Source organism: Aquila chrysaetos, chromosome 21 (genome assembly GCF_900496995.4).
Source record: "Aquila chrysaetos chrysaetos chromosome 21, bAquChr1.4, whole genome shotgun sequence".
Classification (NCBI taxonomy): Eukaryota; Metazoa; Chordata; class Aves; order Accipitriformes; family Accipitridae; genus Aquila; species Aquila chrysaetos.
In genome coordinates this window covers 387,583-409,101 of record NC_044024.1, presented here as the reverse complement: position 1 = coordinate 409,101, position 21,519 = coordinate 387,583, and the positions used below count along the sequence as shown (strand labels likewise).

General features: G+C 45.1%; 2 protein-coding genes across 3 annotated transcripts in view; one reads left to right on the top strand and one right to left on the bottom strand.

Annotated features, from left to right (window-relative positions):
* The window catches only part of HEPH (hephaestin), a 30,725-nt gene extending 29,741 nt beyond the window's left edge, over positions 1 to 984 (bottom strand). The window contains exon 1 of the mRNA XM_029997192.2: positions 842 to 984. The gene's annotated coding sequence lies outside the window, so the exon portion shown is untranslated. The remainder of the gene's footprint in view (positions 1 to 841) is intronic.
* Positions 985 to 1,134: 150 nt separating this feature from the next.
* LOC115333776 (heat shock factor protein 3) lies at positions 1,135 to 17,781 on the top strand. Of its 2 annotated transcripts, XM_041119135.1 has the most exons (14): positions 1,135 to 1,312; positions 2,704 to 2,812; positions 4,519 to 4,646; positions 7,432 to 7,556; positions 8,117 to 8,192; positions 8,935 to 8,996; positions 9,459 to 9,540; positions 9,825 to 9,958; positions 10,811 to 11,056; positions 12,645 to 12,750; positions 13,317 to 13,382; positions 14,542 to 14,608; positions 15,178 to 15,324; positions 15,461 to 17,781. In XM_041119135.1, exons 1-14 carry the CDS (start codon positions 1,190 to 1,192, stop codon positions 15,478 to 15,480), a joined length of 1,491 nt encoding a protein of 496 aa, XP_040975069.1. In that variant the 5' UTR covers positions 1,135 to 1,189; the 3' UTR covers positions 15,481 to 17,781. The 2 variants fall into 2 exon arrangements, with proteins under 2 accessions (XP_040975069.1, XP_029853054.1); XM_029997194.2 differs by having other exon boundaries at positions 15,178 to 17,781.
* The last annotated feature ends 3,738 nt before the right edge of the window (positions 17,782 to 21,519 follow it).

Genomic DNA, 21,519 nt, shown 5'->3' with positions numbered 1-21,519 from the left:
AAAAAAAAAAAAAAAACAGCACAGCCACTCCAAACTTTGTATTACATTCATCCCTGAACCTTGATACTTTACAGCAGAATCCTTGCTCCCCGGACTGCCCTTTGCCGATTTACTACTAGTACAGGCATTGTGAACAAATGGAAAATCAGACCTCGGTCTCTTTGGTAGCTAACCAACCTCCATTTGATCAAGGCAGACGGGCTGACCGCAGGGCTCTTTCCCGACACCTGACTGCAGAGAAACCATTGCCCAAGAAAGAGGGAAGAACAGTATAAAACGAAGGAAGGAAACCCCTCACCCCTTACTTGAGGAGCAGGGCTGGACGCAGGCTCTGCTGGAAGGCCGAGAGCGTCGGCTGGCAGCCACCTCCGGCGGCGGGAGCCTGCGGGCTGCGGCCGCACCACAGAGGGGACAAAGTCTGGGCTGTAAAAGGGCCGCTGCCGAGCCTCCCGCCGGCGGGGCGAGACCCGGCCCGGCCCCGCCGCCCGCTCCCGCAGGCACGCCCCGCAGGGCGCCGGCCGGCCCGGGGCGAGCCGCCGGACCCCGGTCCCCCGCCCCAAGGGCCCCGCACCCCCCGCAGACCCGACGGCGCCTTCCCCGCCGCCCCTCCCGCCCGCGGGGGCCGGGCTGCTCCGCTCCGCTCCTCCCCACGCACCTGCGGGACGCGCCCCGGCCCCGCACACGGAGCCCGGGCCGCGGGGCCCCACCGCGGCCGCCGGCGGCGCGCACCTGCCCGCCCCGGGCTCGGTGCCCCGCGGCCCGGCCAGCCCCAGGCGAGCCCCAGGAACGCGGTGGGCACGGGGCAGGGCCAGAGCTGCGGAGCGTGGGCGCCGGCACCTACCTGCCGGGCGGAATGGGGGGCCTGGCGGGATGGGACACGGCCTAGCCCCGGCAGCGGGCCCTCCCCGGGGACGCACCGGGCGGGGCGGGGGGCGGCGGTGCCTTTAAAGGCGCCCGGCGATGTCACGGGGCCGCGCGCCGCGCTCTCTCGGGAGCACAACAGGAGTCACGCTCGCCGCCGCCGCCGGGCAGGGCCGGGCGGGCGAGGGGGCGGGGCCAGGCGGCACCGCACCAATGAGCGCGCTCCCCGGGCCGTCGGCAACGCCCCGCCTAGCGTCGCGGCCGCCGTCGGCAACGCCCCGCCCTCCCCGGCCCGTTGCACGGGAGCGCGGCCCGGCCCGGCCCGAGGATGCGGGAAGGGTCGGCGCTGCCCGGCGCCCCCGGCGCCGCCGCCCCGGTGCCCGGTTTTCTGGCTAAGCTCTGGGCGCTGGTGGAGGACCCGCAGAGCGACGACGTCATCTGCTGGAGCAGGGTGAGGGCGGCCCGCGGGGCCCTGGAGTCGGGGCGGGGCGGGGAGTCGGGGCCGGCGGCGGGGAGCGGCGCGATAGTGGGGCCGGGGCCGGGGCCGGGGAGGCCCCCGCGGAGGGCCCTGGGCGGCCCGGGGAGCGGGGCGGGGGGGGAGCAGCGCTGGGCCGGGGCTGCGGGGCCGTGCGCGCAGGGCGGCGACGGTGGCGGCCCCGCTGCGGGGAGCGGGACCGGGGGCGGCGGGCGGGGAGCGCCCCTCGTCTCCCCTGCGGAGCCGGCGGGTCGGGGCTCCCCGGCCCTGGGCAGCGGCCGCCCCCGAAGCGGGGGTTGGTGTGCGCGGTAGGTGCGGGGGGGCGGGTAACGGCGTGGCCCGGCGCTTCGGCGGGGGGAGCCCGGTTGTGGGCAGGGGCGGGCGAGAGGTGGACGCGTGGAAGAGACTCTGCGGCGGGGGGGGGGGTGTGTGTCCCGGTGCCCCCGCGGCCTGCCCGGTGGCCACGCACGACCCTCCGGCGTGAGCTGGCCCAGCAGAGCCGAGCATCGCAGCCTGACGGTGGGCGCCGTGAGCGCAAAGCGGTGGAAAAGGCACTTCCAGAAGTACTGTCCTTGTCGTTTTTTCCTTCCTGAGATCGGGAGGACAGGCCTCGCTGGCGCAGGACACTGCAAACACCGCCAGCTGGTGAGGTCTCGGACACAAGCGTGGTGCTCAGTGTTGTCCCCCGTCGTTTTTAGAGCGTTTTTAGATTTTCTCCCCTTTTTTTCAGGGGTTTAGGCTTTACAAAGGAAAAGGTGGAAAGAAACATAGTATTTTTGTTCCTAAAAACGATACCAAGACCTGCCCGCTTTCGGGAAGTTTGAACCTGAGACTATGCTAAATCCGAAACTGCTTGTGTCACAGTTACCCTTTTTTACCGCTGGGTTGTGTCGCCTGAACTTTTAGTAACTCCGCGACGTTACTTAGTTATTTTTAGTGGTGACATAGTACATACAATGGAAGAATCTCGTCAGGAGCTGGGCAGCTCCGATCGAGGGAGATCGAAGCCCTCTAGTGACATGAATTCCATTGTGCTTGAGCAATATTTACGTTTCTTGTGGATGAAGAGAGCAGCAGATACGCGGGTTTTTAGAACAATTTTTCTTTGGGTTAAGGTCAAAACTTCAGGGCTTTACAAAAAATCTCCTGTTCAATAGAAGTGTTCCATGTAACTGTCTTTTTGGACTCAAATTTTTTGGTACAGTCCCAAGTACTCAGAAGTGCTCACACAGGCAATTCCCTTTGCTAAGTGTTTTGCCCTTCCCTGTTGTAGGAACTGTCTCTGTTGATTTATGGTCTTGGCTTACGAGCAACACCTTAGAAAAATTGTGCTTGTTCTCTAACTGTTGCTTCTGCTTATTTCCTAGAATGGCGAGAACTTCTGCATTCTGGATGAGCAGAGGTTTGCCAAGGAGCTACTCCCCAAGTACTTCAAACACAACAATATCTCTAGCTTCATACGACAGCTTAACATGTGTAAGCATCAGCTGTTCTCATGTATTCTTTCTGCCAATTTCATTGCTGCTTGGTATCGATTTGAATTTCTTTAAACAAACCAATTGACTTGGCAGGTCTTTCATCCCTGAAAACCTGAATTCTGGTCTTGAGTTTGCTTTGCAAAAGGAAAAGATAACAGGAGAGCTTGGCTTAGTCTTTGTTTTCTGTGTTTCAGCTCCGAGTCCTTTTGATCAACAACCGTAAAAATATTGTTTCATGTGCTGGTACCTAAAGCTTGGGTAGAGTTCACTGGGCTCCAGTGGTGGTGTTAATGGTAATGGTAACAGCAAACTTCTGCACACCTAGAGGAACAAAGGCTATACCTACAGTTCCTTTAGGACTGCAGCTAGTATATGAAAAAAATTGCCTAGATTATGCTGTTGCCTGCATTGCTGTGTTGAAACAAGATTAGTCACACTGATGGATCGAGCTGGACTAAGTTTCTCATTAAGTTTCCTGTGCTCGACTTGTGACAATCATGTAGCATCCATTATATAACACATGTACAACTTGTACGGGGAAAGAAGCTGGAGTGAGGTGGTAATTCAAAGGTACGGTACAATGTGCAGGGCTGCAACGCACAGCAGAAATAGTTGTTTTGCAGCAGACAGCTTATGGGCTGAGGGAGGGTACAAACTGCATAGAAGATGGCTGCCTTATTTAGAATTTCCATTCAGAGTAAGGGGGAGGAACTCTCTGTCCTTGTCCAGTAGGTTTGCCTGGTCTCTCTAGCCAATGCCTATTTAGATTTTGTCAGACATGAGAGAGAAAGCATACATTTAGCCTCTTGACACAGGGTGGATGCTGCTGTTCGTGTCAAGTGTTGGTTGGGACTCCATCACTTGAGTGTCAAAGGATAATGCAAGCAAACAATTGTCAGTTGCCTTGTAGCAAGGGTAAATGCTAAAATGCAAATAATCCTATGAAGACATGCAATGCGATGGCAGCTTCCTTTTCCTGCTGGACCTATGCTAGCTTCGAGTAAAGTTTTCTAATGATAGCGCTGTTGGGGCACAATGAAACTGGAATACATTAACTATGTTAAAAACTTGACCAAGGTGAGACATGGATTGGTCTGTCAACTGTATTTCGCATCTACCCTGAGGTACTTGAGGCAGATGGAAATAGACCTGGCAATGTCTTACTTCACACAGGCAGTCTGGTATGGAGAAGGTACTCTGCGTGCATGTGCTTGCATAGGCTGAGAACTAATTTCTCTTCCTTACTTTATTCTGTAGACCCTGGTGGTACAAGACAACAATTGTTTTGATATGTATTTGTCTGGGATTATAGGCATGAAGGGGAAGGTGCACCGTTCCGCCGCTTCCTCCGGGGCAAGATTTTATTCAAGATGTCCTAATAAATCTCATTTCTAACTAACTTTTGTGATTATTTGGACATCACTGTCTTGCTTGCGGACAGTAGCTGGCCTCTGCCATGCATGCTGGTTGTACAGCCTGCAAGGTCATGTGATGGTATTGTGGATGTGTTCTCTAGCTGTGAAGATCGCAGCAGTCAAATCATTGACCACCAAAGAAAAGCTGCTTTGGCTGTTTTTCATAGTTTCTGCTCCCAGTAACTGTAGTGCTGTAGGCGTTTCAGTAGCCTTGGGGTTTTCTTTAGCTATGTGTTGTAACAGTCAGCTTTGCACTGAAAGAAATTACTTTGTTAATACCTCTCCACAGATGGTTTCAGGAAGGTGATTGCTCTGGAGAATGGTATGATTACAGCAGAGAAAAGCTCAGTCATTGAGTTCCAGCACCCTTTCTTCAAGCAAGGGAAGGCACATTTACTGGAAAACATCAAGCGCAAGGTATAGTCTAAGCATGTATTTAGTTCGCTTTTTTTGTTATGAAAAGTAGCTTATCAAGAGCGTGTCCAGGGCTTTCAAACACTTTACAGCCAACAAATTCCATGGGAACCAAGGTTGTGCATCATGATGCAAGCTTTTGTAACTCCCTCCTGAATGGCAGGCTAGTGCTTGGCTTGGCCTCCTCATGCCAGCTCTTAGACAAAACACACCCTGCTGTTGTTTAGTAATGCACTGGAGTAGGACCACATTCTTCATAGCTGTCAAAGTAGAGCCCTTTTTCCACAGAGAGTTCATATACCCGATTACAGCTTAGCATGGTCTTCAATTCTGCCAGCCTAGCAGCATTGGAAAGAGTCACAAAGTGAAAGAAGCAAAAGAAAACACATTCCCAGTTGGTGCTCATTGAAAATTAGCAAGGGCATCAGTAATCCATTCATTTGGGCGAGTTTCCGTAAATTACGTCGTTCCCCAAAACTATGTTGCCACTAAGCTACATCTTTATTAGTGCTTTCCAGTTTTCTTTTGTACGTTCAGGCCTTGTGTGACCTGTTTCTGCACAGATATTTATCCTCTATTGGCACATTACAGCCCATAATATCCTGGCTGCCAGAGAAAGAGAGTATCGTGATACATCATGTTGACATTTGAACTGCAGAATCTTTTCTTTAGAATGTCATAATGTGGTAGCTACATTGCCCAAGTTAATAAAAGCACAGGGTAGGCTTGAGAGTCACAATTGTGTTTTGATTGATTCTTCACTGAGCTGTCTCTGCTAAGAATCACAATTGATTAAATATAGTTATACAGCTGCTTCTCTGACTCAGGGCTGTGCTCTTCCCAGATGCTGTAATCGCTAACTTGTCTTGGCTTGCACACCTTGCTTGCTGGTGTGTTGGGGCAGTCAGCTGATGACATTATGCATGGCTCCATGTATCCCAGGGGTGTTGCACTGGGTGGAGTATTCTAGATGGAAAGACAAAAGCTCTAGTTAGTGCCAAGGACATTCATATGAAACTATTGAATAGGCTGGTGAAACATACTCTTTGTTGCACAGGAAACGTTAGTGATTTTTTGCAAAACATCCATTAGTTTTTCCTGCTCTTTTACTGTTTGGAATGGAGTCATATTTCAGTACTTGCTATAAACTGGATTTCAAGCCTCTAACAGGAATGCAAGTTTGAATGCAGGACTTCCTTCATTTACTCCCTTTTAATGTTAGCTCTGCTGGTGTGCTTCAGTCTCGACATTAATTAGTTAGAGACTCTGAAGAGAGCAATTCCTTGCACTTGGGCAGAATGTTTTAGTTTGGCCCTTTTTTTAGAGGGAGAGGGAGGCTGACTGCATTTGAAACTTCCATCTGCTGTCTGCATCTTTTGGGTGTCTTCCCCATGGAGAGGTGGTATGCTGAAGAGAAATCAGATGGCTGTGAATTTCATTTGGGATACGGCTCATGTACCTTGGCATAAAGTATTATCCGCAATGAATAGCAAAGCATCTAAAAATGTAGACAGAGAAGAGAACTGTCAGGCCATTCAGTCCATCCTTTGTAATGCTGGATTATGTTAAGAAAGTAGTTATTTCTGTGGAATGATTGCATAACAATTATGTTCTGTTTCATCATGAAGTGATGGCATGCTATTTTATAACAACGTAGGTCCATTTCTGACCATCCCATTCTCCTTTGAAGAAAAGGGGTCTGTGAGCCAACCTGCATGGAAGTTGTCTCGCAATTCAGCAGGCCAATCCCAGATGCTTTCACCTCCCCTTTGCAATTTAGTGGAATAATAAGAAAAATCGTAGCATGCTGTAGGTTGGAAGGGACATCTGGTGGTTATCTGGTGCAACTCCATTTGGTTCAATTATGGTCAGTATTTGGCTAAATGATTTTTAAAATTACACCCACAAAACTGGGACATGTCATTCAGACATGTGATGCACCAGACCTATCTTTTTCAAAATCCTGAATTGTATGTTAGCCATCAATGCCACCACCACAGAGAGAGTTGCTGAAGGCATTGGAAAATTTTGAATATGGAACTGTGGGGAGGAGAGAGTGAGCTTTTTACTTTCTGATGACTCTTCTGCCATCGTTTGAAGAGGTGGCATTCATGGATTCTGCTGTGGGCAGAAGAGCAGTTTGGACTCTGACTCTCTGGAGACAAGTCTCTATAATTTTGGAGTGTCACTGAGCAGAGAGGTAATAGAGGGAACACCAATATGGGAATCTGCAATTTAGGTGGTGTGGGACAAATTTTCAAGTAGAGTAGGATGCATCTAATTAGACACCTCCCCCCTCCCCCCCATAACTTAATGGAAATTTGTTACTCTCTGCTCACAGATTTACCCACACCTAAAAGGAATGCCATCATCTTGTTCTTACTCCACTATCACTTCTGTGTTTTGGTTTTGGTTGGTGTCTTACTCTTTGACACTAGAGGGCAAGCTGTCACCAGACCTGTCAGAGAGAACCCCCTAGGGAAGGCTGTTTTCAATCAGTGGTAGGTTTTTATCATGAATTGCAATGGTGAATCTACTGTCTACACGTACGAAGTGCTAATCTCGTGTTTTCATTGACAACTTGTTTTTTTCATACAGTGTAGGCTCTCCTAAGGACTGTCACCTATTGCAACTGTGGTATTTTGTGATACATAAGAATTATAGTGTTACCTAATCTTTTAATGGAGTTTGTACCTGTTCTTCCACAGACTAACTACACTGTTCCTGTAGGAAGGAGTATGCAAGGTACTGTTCGTAGTAAAGCATGTGTAACCTGGTCCTATTTTAGGTATCTGCAGTAAGAACTGAGGATCTCAAGGTCTGTACGGAGGATTTGCACAAAGTACTCTCTGAAGTCCAGGAAATGAGAGAGCAGCAGAACAACATGGATGTCAGACTGGCTAACATGAAGAGGTAGACTCCGTCTGTTTCAGAGGCGCTTATACGCTGAATGTTGCTTATATCTAATGGAGCTTGACTCTAAATGTGGGTTTCATTTGAACTGGAAACAGGTGAAGCTATATTTTTTTCTAAGAAGCCCCATTCCACCCCACACAACATTCTGAATCTTGTTTGTTTTTATAATTCAGTTGCAGACCAGAGATTAAGACTGGGAGTTTGTTGACTATCTTGAGATTTCATTTTGGTTGCCATCACCTGTAGTAGTTTTTTAGGGCCATCAAAGCATTTCCTTTTCTAAACACAAAGGAATACCTCAGACCAAGATTATTGGTGGGGCAGCAGAGGATGAGAATGTCCTTATTAGCGAGTGTTTGGTCCTGCCTGATGGAAAACGGAGTTAATTTAACCCAGAGTTTATACTAGTGGATCGGATTAACTGATTGTTAGCTATCCACGGAAGGAGTGTTGCCATTGGTCCTGCAAGGTACTGTGAAAGTTTGAAAGCTGTAACACTAAAGCATATAAAGTAAACTCTGTTCATCCTCTGTCTTCTGATTTATTCTGCATTGCAGAGAAAATAAGGCCCTGTGGAAAGAAGTGGCAGTTCTAAGGCAGAAGCACAGTCAACAACAGAAGCTGCTGTCTAAGGTACCATTGCAGCATCTTCAGTGCTACCATCCTTATTCCTGCCTCTGTGATACTTGATGGCATTCTTTGCTTATGTAGAATGACAAATGACACAGAGCTGAACAGGCTATATTAATACAGCATAAAGAAAATGTTCACAGTTCCTAAGCGTCCCAGAAGTAGCACAGCAAAGAACCACAAGCAAAATACTAAGGAAAAGTCGTAGTAAGAAGGATTTCAGTGTGTTTGAAATCTCAGTGTATCTTATTTGGAGAGAAGTCAGTAAATCCAGCTGACCTGGGGTAAACGTGGGGCTGGAGGCAGTGCATGGTAACAGGAGCCTAAAACAAGAGATTGCAGGCACATGGAATGGAGTCTGTGAAAGATCTTGGACCAAGACAGACTTAGACCACTCAAGAAGTCAACTTGGAACCCAGAAACTATAGGAACTTCTGCAATGGCACAAATTTTCTCTGGTTTATCCCTCAGCTGTTTCTGGTCTGGAATCCTCTAGAGACTTGTGGTGTTACATTACATTTTTAAAAAAAAAAAAAAAAAAACCACAACTGTCCAAGTGGGATAATTTTTCAATGCCATTGGTAACTATCATTTTGTGTTGTAAGACATGAACACAAATGGATTTTTAATTTACTTATTAATTTCAATCACATAACTACATAATTTTCTAGTAAAATCTGAATAATTTAATGTTAGGACTGCTATGCTGACCACTTGTTTTTGTTTTTTTGTTTTTCCTTTTTAGATTCTTCAATTTATACTAAGTTTGATGCGAGGAAATTACATTGTTGGGGTCAAAAGAAAAAGGTAATTACTGGATAGGTCACAAATCCATGTCAGATGTGAATTATAGGGATAAATCAACTTCTAGAAGCAAGATACTTAAAGTGTATGAAGAATATTTTTATCACTCTTATATTCAAACTTGAGAAAGCTGATGGAAGCTGAACAAAGCATGAAATAAAGATTTCCTCTTCTTTATCACTGAAAAAATGGGTGGGAAGAGAATATACTATACATTTTGAATTTCGAATGGCATAGTTACCAGAAATGGTAACTTTTTCAAAATGTGCAAATGTGACTGACTTGCTCAAAACAAAAAGCATGTTTAGAATGCAACCGGTCTGCAATACACTTGCTAAAAAACATTTCCAAAAGCCAGTTTTCTTAGAAGTGGAAGAACGATTTTTCTTACCATTACTGCATGTATTTGGCATTGCTACAGCTTTTTACTGCGGAACCATATACTAAGGCCATATTTTGTCTCAGGTCTCTAACGGATGCTGCAGGTGCTTCACCTTCCAAATACAGTCGTCAGTATGTTCGCATACCTGTGGAGAGTGGCCAAGCAGTAAGTCTTCCCAGGGAAAGAGATAATGGGTTGGACAGGGTGATACACAGTGATCTCAGAGTCTTCCTTCTAACTATTAATACCCTAATCTTATAATCAGATGGACTCCATTTTGAAATGGGCAGCTTTAAAGCATTGCTCTGTCTGTAAAATCATGCAAATCAGTACAACTAGTCAAAGATGAAATCTGAACAGGAAGGAGAAGCTGCAAGAAGAATGGAGCTTCAACATCAAAAAAAAGTCAGACCTTTTGATTTACTCATTCTATTTCCTGTATCCTGCAGGTGGCTTTTTCTGAACATGATGCAGATGATGAGGATGGAAATGGTACAGGTCTCATCATTCGAGATATCACTGATACCCTGGAAAATGCCACCGATGGTCTCCTTGCTGTAGCACACACAAGTGGCAGAGCCAGGTACATTTAAAGGATGTGGCAGTATTTATGCTTAGGTTGTTAACTAGGTAGTTACATTAGTATAAGTGATCCATATGAATTCTGGGAAACAACCTCTCTGAATTTTTACTCTATTTGTGCATGACAGGCCTGTTTGTAGGCTGTCTTTTTTACAGTGTGTAGCATTGGTCCTGGTCAGCAAAGCTTTTTAAGAGCTCATGTCTCTTCAGGAGTGCCTGGAGGCCTATCAAGCTGATCGGCGCTTGAAGTTTAATTTGCTGAGGCTTTTCTGTCTATTCAACAAATAAGCACATACTTAACGTTTTGACTGAACAGGGACCTGAATGCATATATAGGTTACTAATAAACAATCCAAAATGTATATAGGTTACTAATAAACAAACCAAGATGTATAGTTTTATCTCCAGTTTCACTACTACTCTCGCTAATATTATGCTAAGCGTAACTGAAGGGAAGGCATTCTTTTGTGTGGCATCAGATTCTTGTGAAAAACCGTTTAGCTGTTAACATCCACAGTGACATAGGGACCAATTTGGAATCTTTTCTTTCCAGAGACACAATGTTAAGAGGGTCCCTCCTGCCTAATTTCCATATACTATTTTGCCGCTTTTGGCCCGGCAAAATGGGGTGGTTTGCTCTGAAAAATATTATCTGTATAAGCTGTAATAAGAGATTCTTCATCTGGCTTTAGGAAGGCACTTCTCTTCTTTTCCTAAAGACCAGTTGGTTGTTTGAACCCTTGACTACCCTGACCTTATTCAGTGTTAAGATTTGAGGTACTAAACTTGAAATGAGTAGTACTACAGTTGATGAATTCTTCTGTGTATTGTTTCTCTTTGGGTCATGTTTTAGAGAGACACAGGCAGCTCTGGATCCTGGCTTACCTATTTGTCAAGTATCGCAGCCAAATGAGTTAAACTGTGCAGAAACTATCCCACCAGTTCATATAAATGATGTCAGCAAATCCAGTGAAATAGGAAATGTTGCTGTGGAACTCCATGCTGCACAACCTAATGCTCCAGAAGACCCTGTGTCAGTGATTGACTCCATCTTGAACGAGAACAACTCTGGAAACCAAAATGATCCTTTACTGGACAGGTATTAACTTGTTTCTGGAAACTGTTCTGCTGTCGTCATCTTGTGGGATCTTGTCAAAGTTTCAGAGGATGCGTTTAGCTTTTTAAATGTCGTTGATGAACGGAATTTTCTGCCCCTTCATTAGTAGGTCTTAAAAAAGACAAGTGTTAGCATCATGCACTAAAAGCAGGGCAAGTTCATCTGTCACATCTCTGATAATGAGTGTGCCTGACTTCTGGTGTGTCACTCTGAGGACTGGTGAGGTCGGTCTGTCAAATCAGCCCTTGTATTGCCAACTACTGGCACTGCCAAGGACTGCCAAACAGCAGGTCAAGGGTGGTGATTTCAGGAGGGCACCACATGTTGATTGGTTTCTGAGGGCTGGATATGGATTCGTATCGGTGGTAGTCTGATGTTGTTTCGCTGTTGCTTCCTTTCTTTGCTCCTCACTTTCGCAAAGGTTCATTTCCCTTGCGCATTGTCAGGTCAGACTCGCCCCTGGGTTCAAAACCATGCAGGCTGTGGTTTCACACTCAGCAGCACTGCTGCTTAAGCAGTTCCCAACTCTGCACTGGCCCCTGAGCTTTATCAGTGCTGTCACTTGTGTGGCTGCAGGGTGAGCTGGATCAAGGAACAAACTTTTTAGTTCTTTCTCCTGACAGCTTCTCTGCTGTGCTTAGCTTCAGGTAGGAAGTACTGAGATGATGTGTCACAGCACTCAGTGTAAACTGAAGGCCCTGTAATATCACTGAATCCCAGAATAGTTTGGGTTGGAAGGGACCTTGGGGATCATCTAGTTCCAACCCCCTGCCATGGGCAGGGACACCTTCCACCAGACCAGGCTGGCCAAAGCAACATCCATGTCCTTCTTACATTGGGGGCCCCAGAGCTGAACACAGTACTGCAAGTGGGGTCTCACAGAGCAGAGTGCCTCGGTGGCACTGCAAAATGTGGGGCAGTGCCTTGGAACTCTCTGTTCCTTGTAGCTGGGAGTTCCAGCATAGGAGGTAGCTTGCAGCACAGCGAGAAGTTCAGCACTGGCACCGTGCGTGCAGCTTCCTTTCCACTTCATTCACTGTCCTTTGTGTCCTGCCCACTGTCCTTGGAAACGTGTACAAGTTGGCAACAATCTGATGGTTCAAAACAGGTAGTGTTTCTTCAGATCCAGATTATTTTCAGCCCTTTGCTTATCATTTATTGTCCCCAGGTGAAAGCCGTCAGACCTTAGTTTGAACAGATACTGGTATATAGGATGGGATCTGAGAACATTTGAAAGATATTAAAATGAAGGAAGTAGTACGTATGGAAGGAGGAGCTGCTTTTTGATGTGATAGCTATTATTATACGTGCTGTTCAGATGGTCTTCTTTGTACCTGTCCTTCAAAGAGTTGGACCGTGAAAAGTGATACAGGAATGCAGTTTCACTCATTTGGCAATAAGCTATTTTGGATTGTGAGCAACCTAGTCTGGCTCTCATCTTGTCCCACAGCTGTAATAGCTGAGAGGTTAGCAGATAATTTCTGAGAGTTTTTCCTGCCTTGTGGTGCAAAAGAAGGTCCTAACTGCTAACTGTTTCTTACAGTACTACTATATCATTTTGTCTTTTTAGGGAAGAAATTCAGGATTTTCTTAATTGCATTGATGCCAGCCTTGAAGAGCTTCAAGCAATGTTATCTGGGAAGCAGTATAACTTTGGTTCTGAAGCTTTCAGCGATGTGAGTGTCTTTTCACTTTTTCTGATTTCTGAAAAATACTTACTAGGTTGCATCATGAAATTTTACTGTTTTATTCTGAGTTGTAATGAGCAAGAGGGTGGAAAATCCTGAAAAACAAATAGTTAGGGATAGAATGATACATAGTCTTTCTAGGAGTCTAACAATGTACACTGTAACATTGAGAGCCTTTTTCAGTTCATACTGTATTTCTGTTATACATAACTCAAGGGGGGGGGGGGGGAAGGAAAAAATTGGACACTCTTCTCCTCAAGCCTTTGTCACATAGCATTGCATCCTGACTATGTGTTTGATTATGCATTATGGTATGGAATGAAACTCAGCCATATACCTGGAATCACTGGGAAATATGGTGTCCTTTTCTTCTCATGTGACCTCAGTTTACTGCCACATGTCGAAAGTATATCGCTGTAGGCCTGTGGAGGAGCCACCTTCCCTGTGCTTCAGTGGATGGAATGGTGTTCTGGATCCTGCTGTCCTTTCAGGAGTTCTCTGAAGTTTCGTTTAAGAACTGTATTATACCACATACTGTCTGTTTTTATTTTCAGACGCTTAATCCTGAGCTGCCAGCCCTGGACATGAGCTTGATGGAAACTTCCCCTGGTATGGAAAATGTAAGAGTAAGAGTTGCTTCTGTGATGGGGAGGGTTAATACGATGTCGAGAGCTAAGTTTTGACTGATGCAGTTTGAAGGTAGGGACCGGATTGATAGCACAGGATGAAACTGCCTGTTTATCTAGTCCCGCTGACTTAATGTTTTCAGTTATTGCTGTTGGCATATATGAATTTAAGAGGGTTCTCAAGATAATTTCAAGTCTTACGTTCCTAGCTGCAGTAATACACTCAGTGGGCTGATTTAAACTGTCACTTCGCTTTGAATAACATGTTTTTTGCTTTCTGAATACACCTTAGAACATAACGAAGAGGGAAACAAACTGGCGTCTGTTGAATTAGATGTCTGTATTGAGGATTCCCGCCCCCCCCATCTATTACTTCTGTACCTTCTGTTTAGAATGAGGAGGGTAGAAAATCTTGTCTTTTGGGGATGTAAGTTTGTGAGAACAGTTTCTTGGCTTGTTTCTCCTAGCCTCAGGGATTCCCATGATGTCTTTTAGCCAGGTAATAACTAGGTCTGGGGTTATAGTTCAGATAACATTGAGTGCCTTCAGCCTGTCTGAACAAAAAGTACTAAATGAAAAATATAATGCAATATACTGTATTTATTCTGAACGCTGCTGTATGGAATTTCCTCAGAGGACATACAAAAGTTCAGTGCAAATTTACTTCTCTTGGTCCAGTTCCTAAAACTGACTCATGTTAAAAAAAACCTTGCAAGTGTCACTTATTTTGTAGTCCTGAAATAATATTTAAACTAGGACTTCCCAGTCATAAGAGCTTACACCACAACTGAGGTAAAATGCAGCTGTGTTCAAGCAGGGCTTGCAAAATGTAATTGTATTGATGAAATCATGTTTAACGGTGTTATTCCAATAAGATAGACTATAATAAAGCTTCTGCTTTGGAACATAAAATAAATATTTGCTAGTCAGAAGCTTGTTTGGCTTTAGTAAGTTAAGTTTGTCTGTATTTCACCATGCCTCCTTCTGAGAGCTCCTGTTTGCTGGCCCTCATGTGGAACAGTGGGCTCATTGGTCAAGTGTTTCATTTCTCTTCCCTACTCCTTTCACCTTTAATTTTATGAGCCAGTCAATGAAGGCTTGGATTTTGTTGTTGTTGAGCATTCTGTCTTACTCTCTGCCCATTTTGCTTCAGATTGCAAACTTGGCAGAGAGCACTGAAGATCTGGGAGCGAGAGAGAGAGAAACAGCCGGAAGCAAAGGTGGGCAGGAAGGAACATAAAGAGCTGTGACAGGTCCAAACTCTTCCAAAACTGTGTGTTGAAATGGATTTTTTGTAGCCTGTAATGTGGTTTTTCTCCGTCTTTGGTCTGGGCTTAACATTTTTGTGAAGACTGGAATGTTTCACTGATCTTGATGAAGCTGTGCCTCAATCAAGAGGCCCCATCCTATGCCCCATGTTGGTGTTAACCATTTCCTTTTTCTTATACGTGACAGAGTGCCACAATAGGGAGCAGAACTGCAAATGTCCTTGTGGAAGTATCTCCTCTATGGGCTACGACCCCCACAAATGCAGTGCTACTCATTTTACTACTTCAGTGCTGCCATTGCATGCTGTATGTATTAGGGGCTTGAAGTGTGCTTCAGATATTGATCTGAACAGGCACAGGAGCCTTAGCTCCCCTCTTGCAGCTGTGGATGTAGTCCGTCAGAGCTCAGCTGTGTGGTTTTCTTTAGTGAACCAGGTTTTGAAGCAGCCTCTCTGGTTTTGCTTGTCTTGTCACTAATGTGACACAGGAGCCTGGAGTTTAAACTGTTTGTTTTCCCTCAGATATGCAGCTGATAGAGTACAGGGCCAATCCTCTGCTCTCATTATTTGAAGAACTACCTTCAAGTGAAGCTGCAGGGAAGACAGAGGATCCAAAAGACCTTCTGCTGCCCCCCCTGGAGGAGAAACCTGCTCTTCATCCTCCCTCAGGTAGTGGAACTGGCTTGCCGCTAGCAGCTCCAGCAAGCCAGGCTGAGCCTCTGGATGCTCTGGGAATGGGTGATCCACCTCTCCTCTCGGAAGATGGGAACGGAGAGTATAAACTGTTTCCACTCTTGCTCCTCAGTCCTGTTGCTAACTTCATAGAAGAGGCCTCTGAGATAGAAACTTCTTGAACTCACATAACATCTGTAACTGGCTTAGTGGTGTGAATAGACAACAAGAAATGGATCAGCAAGAAGTTTGACCTCTCTCCTCACCTACTTCCTGGGTGTCATAGTCTGTATAGACAAAAGAACGTTCTCTTTCTTACAAGCAAAGAGCACATCTGGAAAAACTGAAAACAGGCTCAAAACAAGAGCTGGTGGGAGTGAAGGCAGTGGGCAGAGGAGAAGAACAATGTCCCTGTAAACATACCGCAATGTATTCCGTAACTTTTTATCCGATACCCTTATTGCAAGAGGAGATCTGTTTGTATCCTGTTTGTAAAGTTTGGCTGGGGTTTTTTGTTGTTTGGTTTTTTTTAATTAGCTGGATAGTAATGTGGTATGTAATATTTTAAACATGAGTTTTACTCTTTCTGAGAGCCTGTTTCAATAGGTGGCTTGTCTACTGTTTGAAATTAAGATTTTTTTTTTTTTTAATTTTGTTTTTAATTTGAGATTTCTTTTTTGATAGTTTGTGGCTACAATTGTTTGCATCTGCTTAGATCACTTTCGTACTCCTAGATTTGCTCCTAGGTACAGGGAACATTTTTCCTATGGAAAATTACATTTTAACTGTGGGATATTACTTTTTAACATGCTAACACACATCCATTGCCACGGATTGTAGGTGTTGTGGTAGGAAGTGCTTGCCACCCTGCGTAATGCTGATTTCTCATGCACATTGCATGGCAGTTCTTCTAGGGTAACTTGCACCTAGCTCACAGGTCATGTGTCCTCAGAAATTTTGAGTAGAACTGATTCATGTCTAGCAAGTCCAGCAGCTGTCCTTTAAAATGAGAAGGGAAAAGAAGAAAAAAAAAAAAAAAAAAAGAAAAAAAAAAGGGAGTCATGGGGTAACTTGCATTGACATAGGACATCACATTGAGATTTCTCTTCTGCTTGCAGTAGCTATTTGTTTGCCTGACCCTATATGAACACTGGACTTCTTGCTGCATTTTCTGCTTGTGGAATCTTAAAGCTAAATTAACTAGATGCATTTGAGTTCTTTGACAGCAAATTACAAAAACTAGTGTCTGCTTAATCAAAAAATCTTTTCTCAAAATCCCTTTCTACACTGTTTTCCTAACTTCTTTGAGCAGCTGTCATGTAGACATCAGCCCCTGGTGTCAGTGGAATAGCAAGTTCTCCTTCATTGATACCAAGTTTGTAGCAGTCTACCACTAGCCCACACAAACCTGAAATTTGCTGTAGCGATACAAAACTGTTGGGGCTAGAAGATGCCTGGAGGCAGGTAGAAAACCCGTTGTATAATATCACGTGATATTTCCTACCAATGCAATTACTTGCAGTTTTTTTCAGGTTTAGGAATTCAGGCTACCTACAGGCTTTGTTCTCTCCGAAGTTTCTGAAGTACTAAGTTTTCAGTTCTTTTATATTAAAGAATCCAAGGTAATTTGATATTCTGAAGCCTACTAGATAATGCATGTTATCTGTGCTGGCCTTGCTTAACTGGATTTGTGCTTCATTGTCAAATCTTTTGAGTTGCAGAGGAGGATCTTGCTACTGAGTGTGTGTATATGTGTAATGCCTTCACAGTGTCATTTTATTCCTGTGCTGCTGTAACTGTTCTTTACCTCGTGATCCTTCATGTTTGTATCTTTTGAATTGCCTTTTGTCAAGTGTGTCTTATTCTAGCCTTTTTTCGTCTTTCTTTTGCTTATTTCTTGAGACAAAGGGCTGAATAGTCTGAAGGTTTTGTGAGCTAAAGGGAGAGGAGGAAATTAGTGAATTGTGTCTCTGTCTTGGGTTCTGTTGTTTGGGTTTTTTTATTTCTTCCCCAAGGGCCTCAATTTTGCCAAGAGTGAAACAGCAAACTTTTCTGTGCTGTTTTGACAGCACAGTGCAGACAACAAAGTTCTTGTGAGAGCTACAGAAGATCAGCCTCTCACTCTGAACAGGTTAGACTGAAGTGTAGTTCCTGTTATGGGTTACTGTCATGTTCTTCCGTCATGGAGTCCTCTGATCTCAGTGCATCTCACCATCAGATATTTGATCTGATTGCATAATAGCTTTTTAATACACTTTCTCTCTTAAGAAGTTAAGAAACCAAGGCTTAAGAAAACTGCAAATAAAAACTTGTGTATCTGTGTCTGGTTTATGTACTGGTCTAGGAAAAGTGTTTATGCAAGTTTACTGGGAAAGATTGCAATGGAAAGGGGAAGGCTGAATAGCAACAAAAACCTACATGCTGAAGTAATTAAACTCCACAATTGCAAAACCATTACTGTGTTTCTTGTACTTTCCTTTTGTGTGTGTTCCTGTGTGTGCCAACACTTCCAAAACCTGTTTACTGAATTTTCTAGAAAGGAGAGCTTTAATACTCTCTGGAGGATCTCATTATGCAGTTGCTGCTGATTCAAAAATAACTGAAATGCTAAGGTCAGCCTGGCACCTCTTTTCAGAGCTGTCAGCCTGAGAAAGAAGGAAGTTTAGGTTTATTATTAACCCATATTCAACATGTTGTGGAATCAAAGCTTGTGGGAATGGGACTGGCCACCACTGAGAGCGTAGGGCCAGGCTGGCTTTGGGCATTTATTCATTGCCTATAGGCAGGTAGCCTGCAGGGAGCCAGCCTTCACATCTAAGCAGTGAGGGGACCTGATACTGTTTTTTCATAGGTGGTGACGTGAAAGCACACAATACTGTCTTGGGTGCCAGTGAGAAATGGACTTGCAGTGGAAAGCTCCCCTGCTGACAACTGGAAGTGGTGACAGATTGAGCACTGTGAAATGGCAACTTCAGGAACCTGTTGTACAAACAAGTGCTGTTGTAAAGATTGCCACCATGCCCCAAGCTCAGCAAAACAAATGCTACTGCTGTTTCAAAGGAGCAAGTGTCCTTGAATCCTCTTATGTTACTTGGAGGAGCAGAGGTATCCTCTGAGTAATATAAGAGGTCTATGTAAACACAAATCAACTGAAGTGAATCCATGGGATGTGAAAGGGAGAGTAAGATGAAAGACAGGATGAAAATTATTAGGACAAAGTTAATAGAAATCTCTGGATGCCCTCAGCTGCGCTGCCAAGGTGTAGGAACCATCTGTCCCCTCAAATAATCTGGAGCAGTCAATGGGGCTCTGTGCAAAAGTCCTGGAGGATAAAATGGCATTAAGTTGGTAAGAGTCCAGAAGTTTTGGGGATATCCAGTTCCTCTGTTACCAGTTGAAAAAAAAGAGTAACAAAAGCTTTTCATTAGTAACTATCTTTGTTCCCAGAGCTGGAGAATTTTCCTTCATAGGAGCACCCAATATATTCACTCACCTTCCCCCCACACACACCCCCTGCTGCCTCCATTTCTCCATCTCCCCCGTCTTCTCTATAATAAACAGACAAACTTTACATTTTAGTTTAAATCAGCGGTTGGTATATTTACTGAGACACCATCTTCTCTTTCCTTTCCTTTAAAAGGAAGGTGTTGGCACCTTAAGGTCATGTATCATACAAGGTTAACTTAGATTCACTAGACTACAGCTGTTAAGGTGGATTATCAGACGGGTTTGAGTATCTTCTAATACTTATCTGTGCCTTCTTCCTTTAACATTAACTTCTATTCTGATTTCTAGATTCATTCCCTTATGCATTTGTTTAAAAAGAAAAAACATTACTGAAATCAACAATTCTATTCTAGAGCCATTGCCCTAGTTTCTTCCCCGTTTTTTTGCTGGTAAGTTTCAACCACGCTCTACAATTCTCCCTGGATGCCATCTCACACAGAGACAGTCTGAAAGGCTGTCCACGGTCCCTGTTGCTTGTTCGTAACTCATGGTCCCACATTGCAGGATCCAGGCCTCAGCCTTGTACCTGCTGCCAGGACCACGGCTGTCCCCCCAGCTGGCACAGCAGCTCCTGCTCTTTCATCAGCTCTTCTTGTTGCTGCGGTACCCACACCAGCTCTTCCCATATCTCAGTCTTTTGTAACTCTCTGCCTGGTCAAAACTTACCAGAACTGTTTGGAAAGTGTGTTAGTAACAACCACCTACAATGTAAATTCTGCTGGGTTTTTTTTGGTTTTTTTTTTACCACCCTTTCCTTTTCCTTTCAGAGACAAGTTGATATTTCAGCTGGGCTGGGACACCCAGATTACTCTGTCCCTGTTTGCCAACTCACAGGACAGTCACTCAGCCCAAAGATTGTGCAAGTGCTCTCACGCCTGCATGTGGGGCCAGCCTGGCACCTGCCTGGTCCTCGCCTCCCTGTCCTTTCCCAAAAAGCTATTTCTTGCTGGGGCTCTGCCAACTACACCAGATGTAGCGCACCAGCACAAGCATTCTTCACAGACTCCAGTAAGAAAGGACCTCAGCTCCATAAGGTATTGATTAAAACAATGTTTGTGGGAGATAACACGAGAAGGAAACAGGGAAGAGCATAGATAACCCTAGCATCAGGCAGACCTCTGATCTGGGCATGGCACACTGTGCAGAGCCCGCACCGAGGTTAACCGGCACTGTGGGCTTCACAGTCTTTGTAGGATTCTCCTCAAAGTAAAGAAATCTGTTCATCATTTCCACTGCCCAGAAAAAGGATGTTTATATGAAAACGTGTCGCTCCACTTCAAAGTAAGGACAAGGAGACGTCAGCGCCGTCGGCGTGGGGAGCCACAGACAGACAGCTCCATTGCGAGGAGCCGGGCAGGTCTGTCTGCAGCCAGGTGGTATCTGCAGCACGGCACAAGCCCCAGGGCCCAGCAGTGGGTGCAGCGCGGGGGTCTGGGAGGCAGCGGGTCACTAACCCCTTGACGTACAACAGCCTGCTGGTCAGGACTACTATGTCACTGCAACTTGATGCGTAAGGAGTTTCGGTTACCCGTGATCACCGTTGCCTCAATATATTGCAAGTTTCCTTCCTCCTCCAGCATCGATGTGCACAGCTGCCGCATTTACTTCTTGGTTTTAGTGTCCTGTATGTGGGGAAGGAAAGGCTGCTTTTCCTTGACTTTCTTGTGCTGAGAATTTGCAGAACGCCCAGGCATAGCAAGCACAGCGTGAGAAAGTGAAAAGTGCCCCTCACATGCTCCTTTCATAATTATTTTTCATACTGTTCCAGACTAGCCCTCCCCACACCAACCACGGCAGCCTAGCCATCAATTTTTTATCTCATATTGCTGTGTGCTTGCTAACACAGAGCTTTCCAGAATACGTGAAAAAATTATTTTGGTCTGTCTCTCCTGGACTGTATGATGCCACCTCATCCAGTCCATGCTCAAAATGCTTTGCTATCTCCTAAAACAAGATTGCCATTTTGAAAAGTAGTATCATCTGTGTTATCATAGTTCCCCGAAGAAGAAGCAAGAGAGTGCTACCAAGGGTCGTCTTAGTGTACAGGTGTTTGTACTCGCATCATATAAAGGACAAGAGATTTCTCCTGCCACTGTCCCCCCAACCATAAAGGTAAATGTAAATGTAAATATATAAATAAACATATAAACATATACACATCTTTTTTTTGTCAAGCAGTTTGAGCTTTAGCTTCCTGGTCCGTACATGCCCTGTTAGTGGTAGGTTCCCTTATGACTTAGTCCGAGTCAGTTTAAGCTTCTGCCCTCCTGTCCAGCCAGCCGTGTTCCCCAGGAAGGAGTTTAATTAATTTGAACTTAACATGTTCTTTTCTCTTCCTTTTCTGAACGAAGAAGTATGTGGACACTGCAACCCACCCAAGCTTTTCCTGCTTCTCCCCATCCTAGTGACTGCAGATTGGAGTTGCATCTCATGGAAAATTTCTGACGGAGGAATACAGGGCTACAAGGGAGGAGCATGTGAAATCAGGTCCCAAAATCTCTTGAATCTCTGTTGAACCTTTTTCTCAGCTTTATCAAGTAGGATATTTTCAGAAGCATTTAGGCCTTAAGCTGGTTAGATGTCCTCTTTAATTACAGGTATAACTGCAAATATAGGAGATGGTAAGAAATTAATTGAACAGATGATTCTCTAGGCCATGACTGAAACAACCACAAGGATATAAAG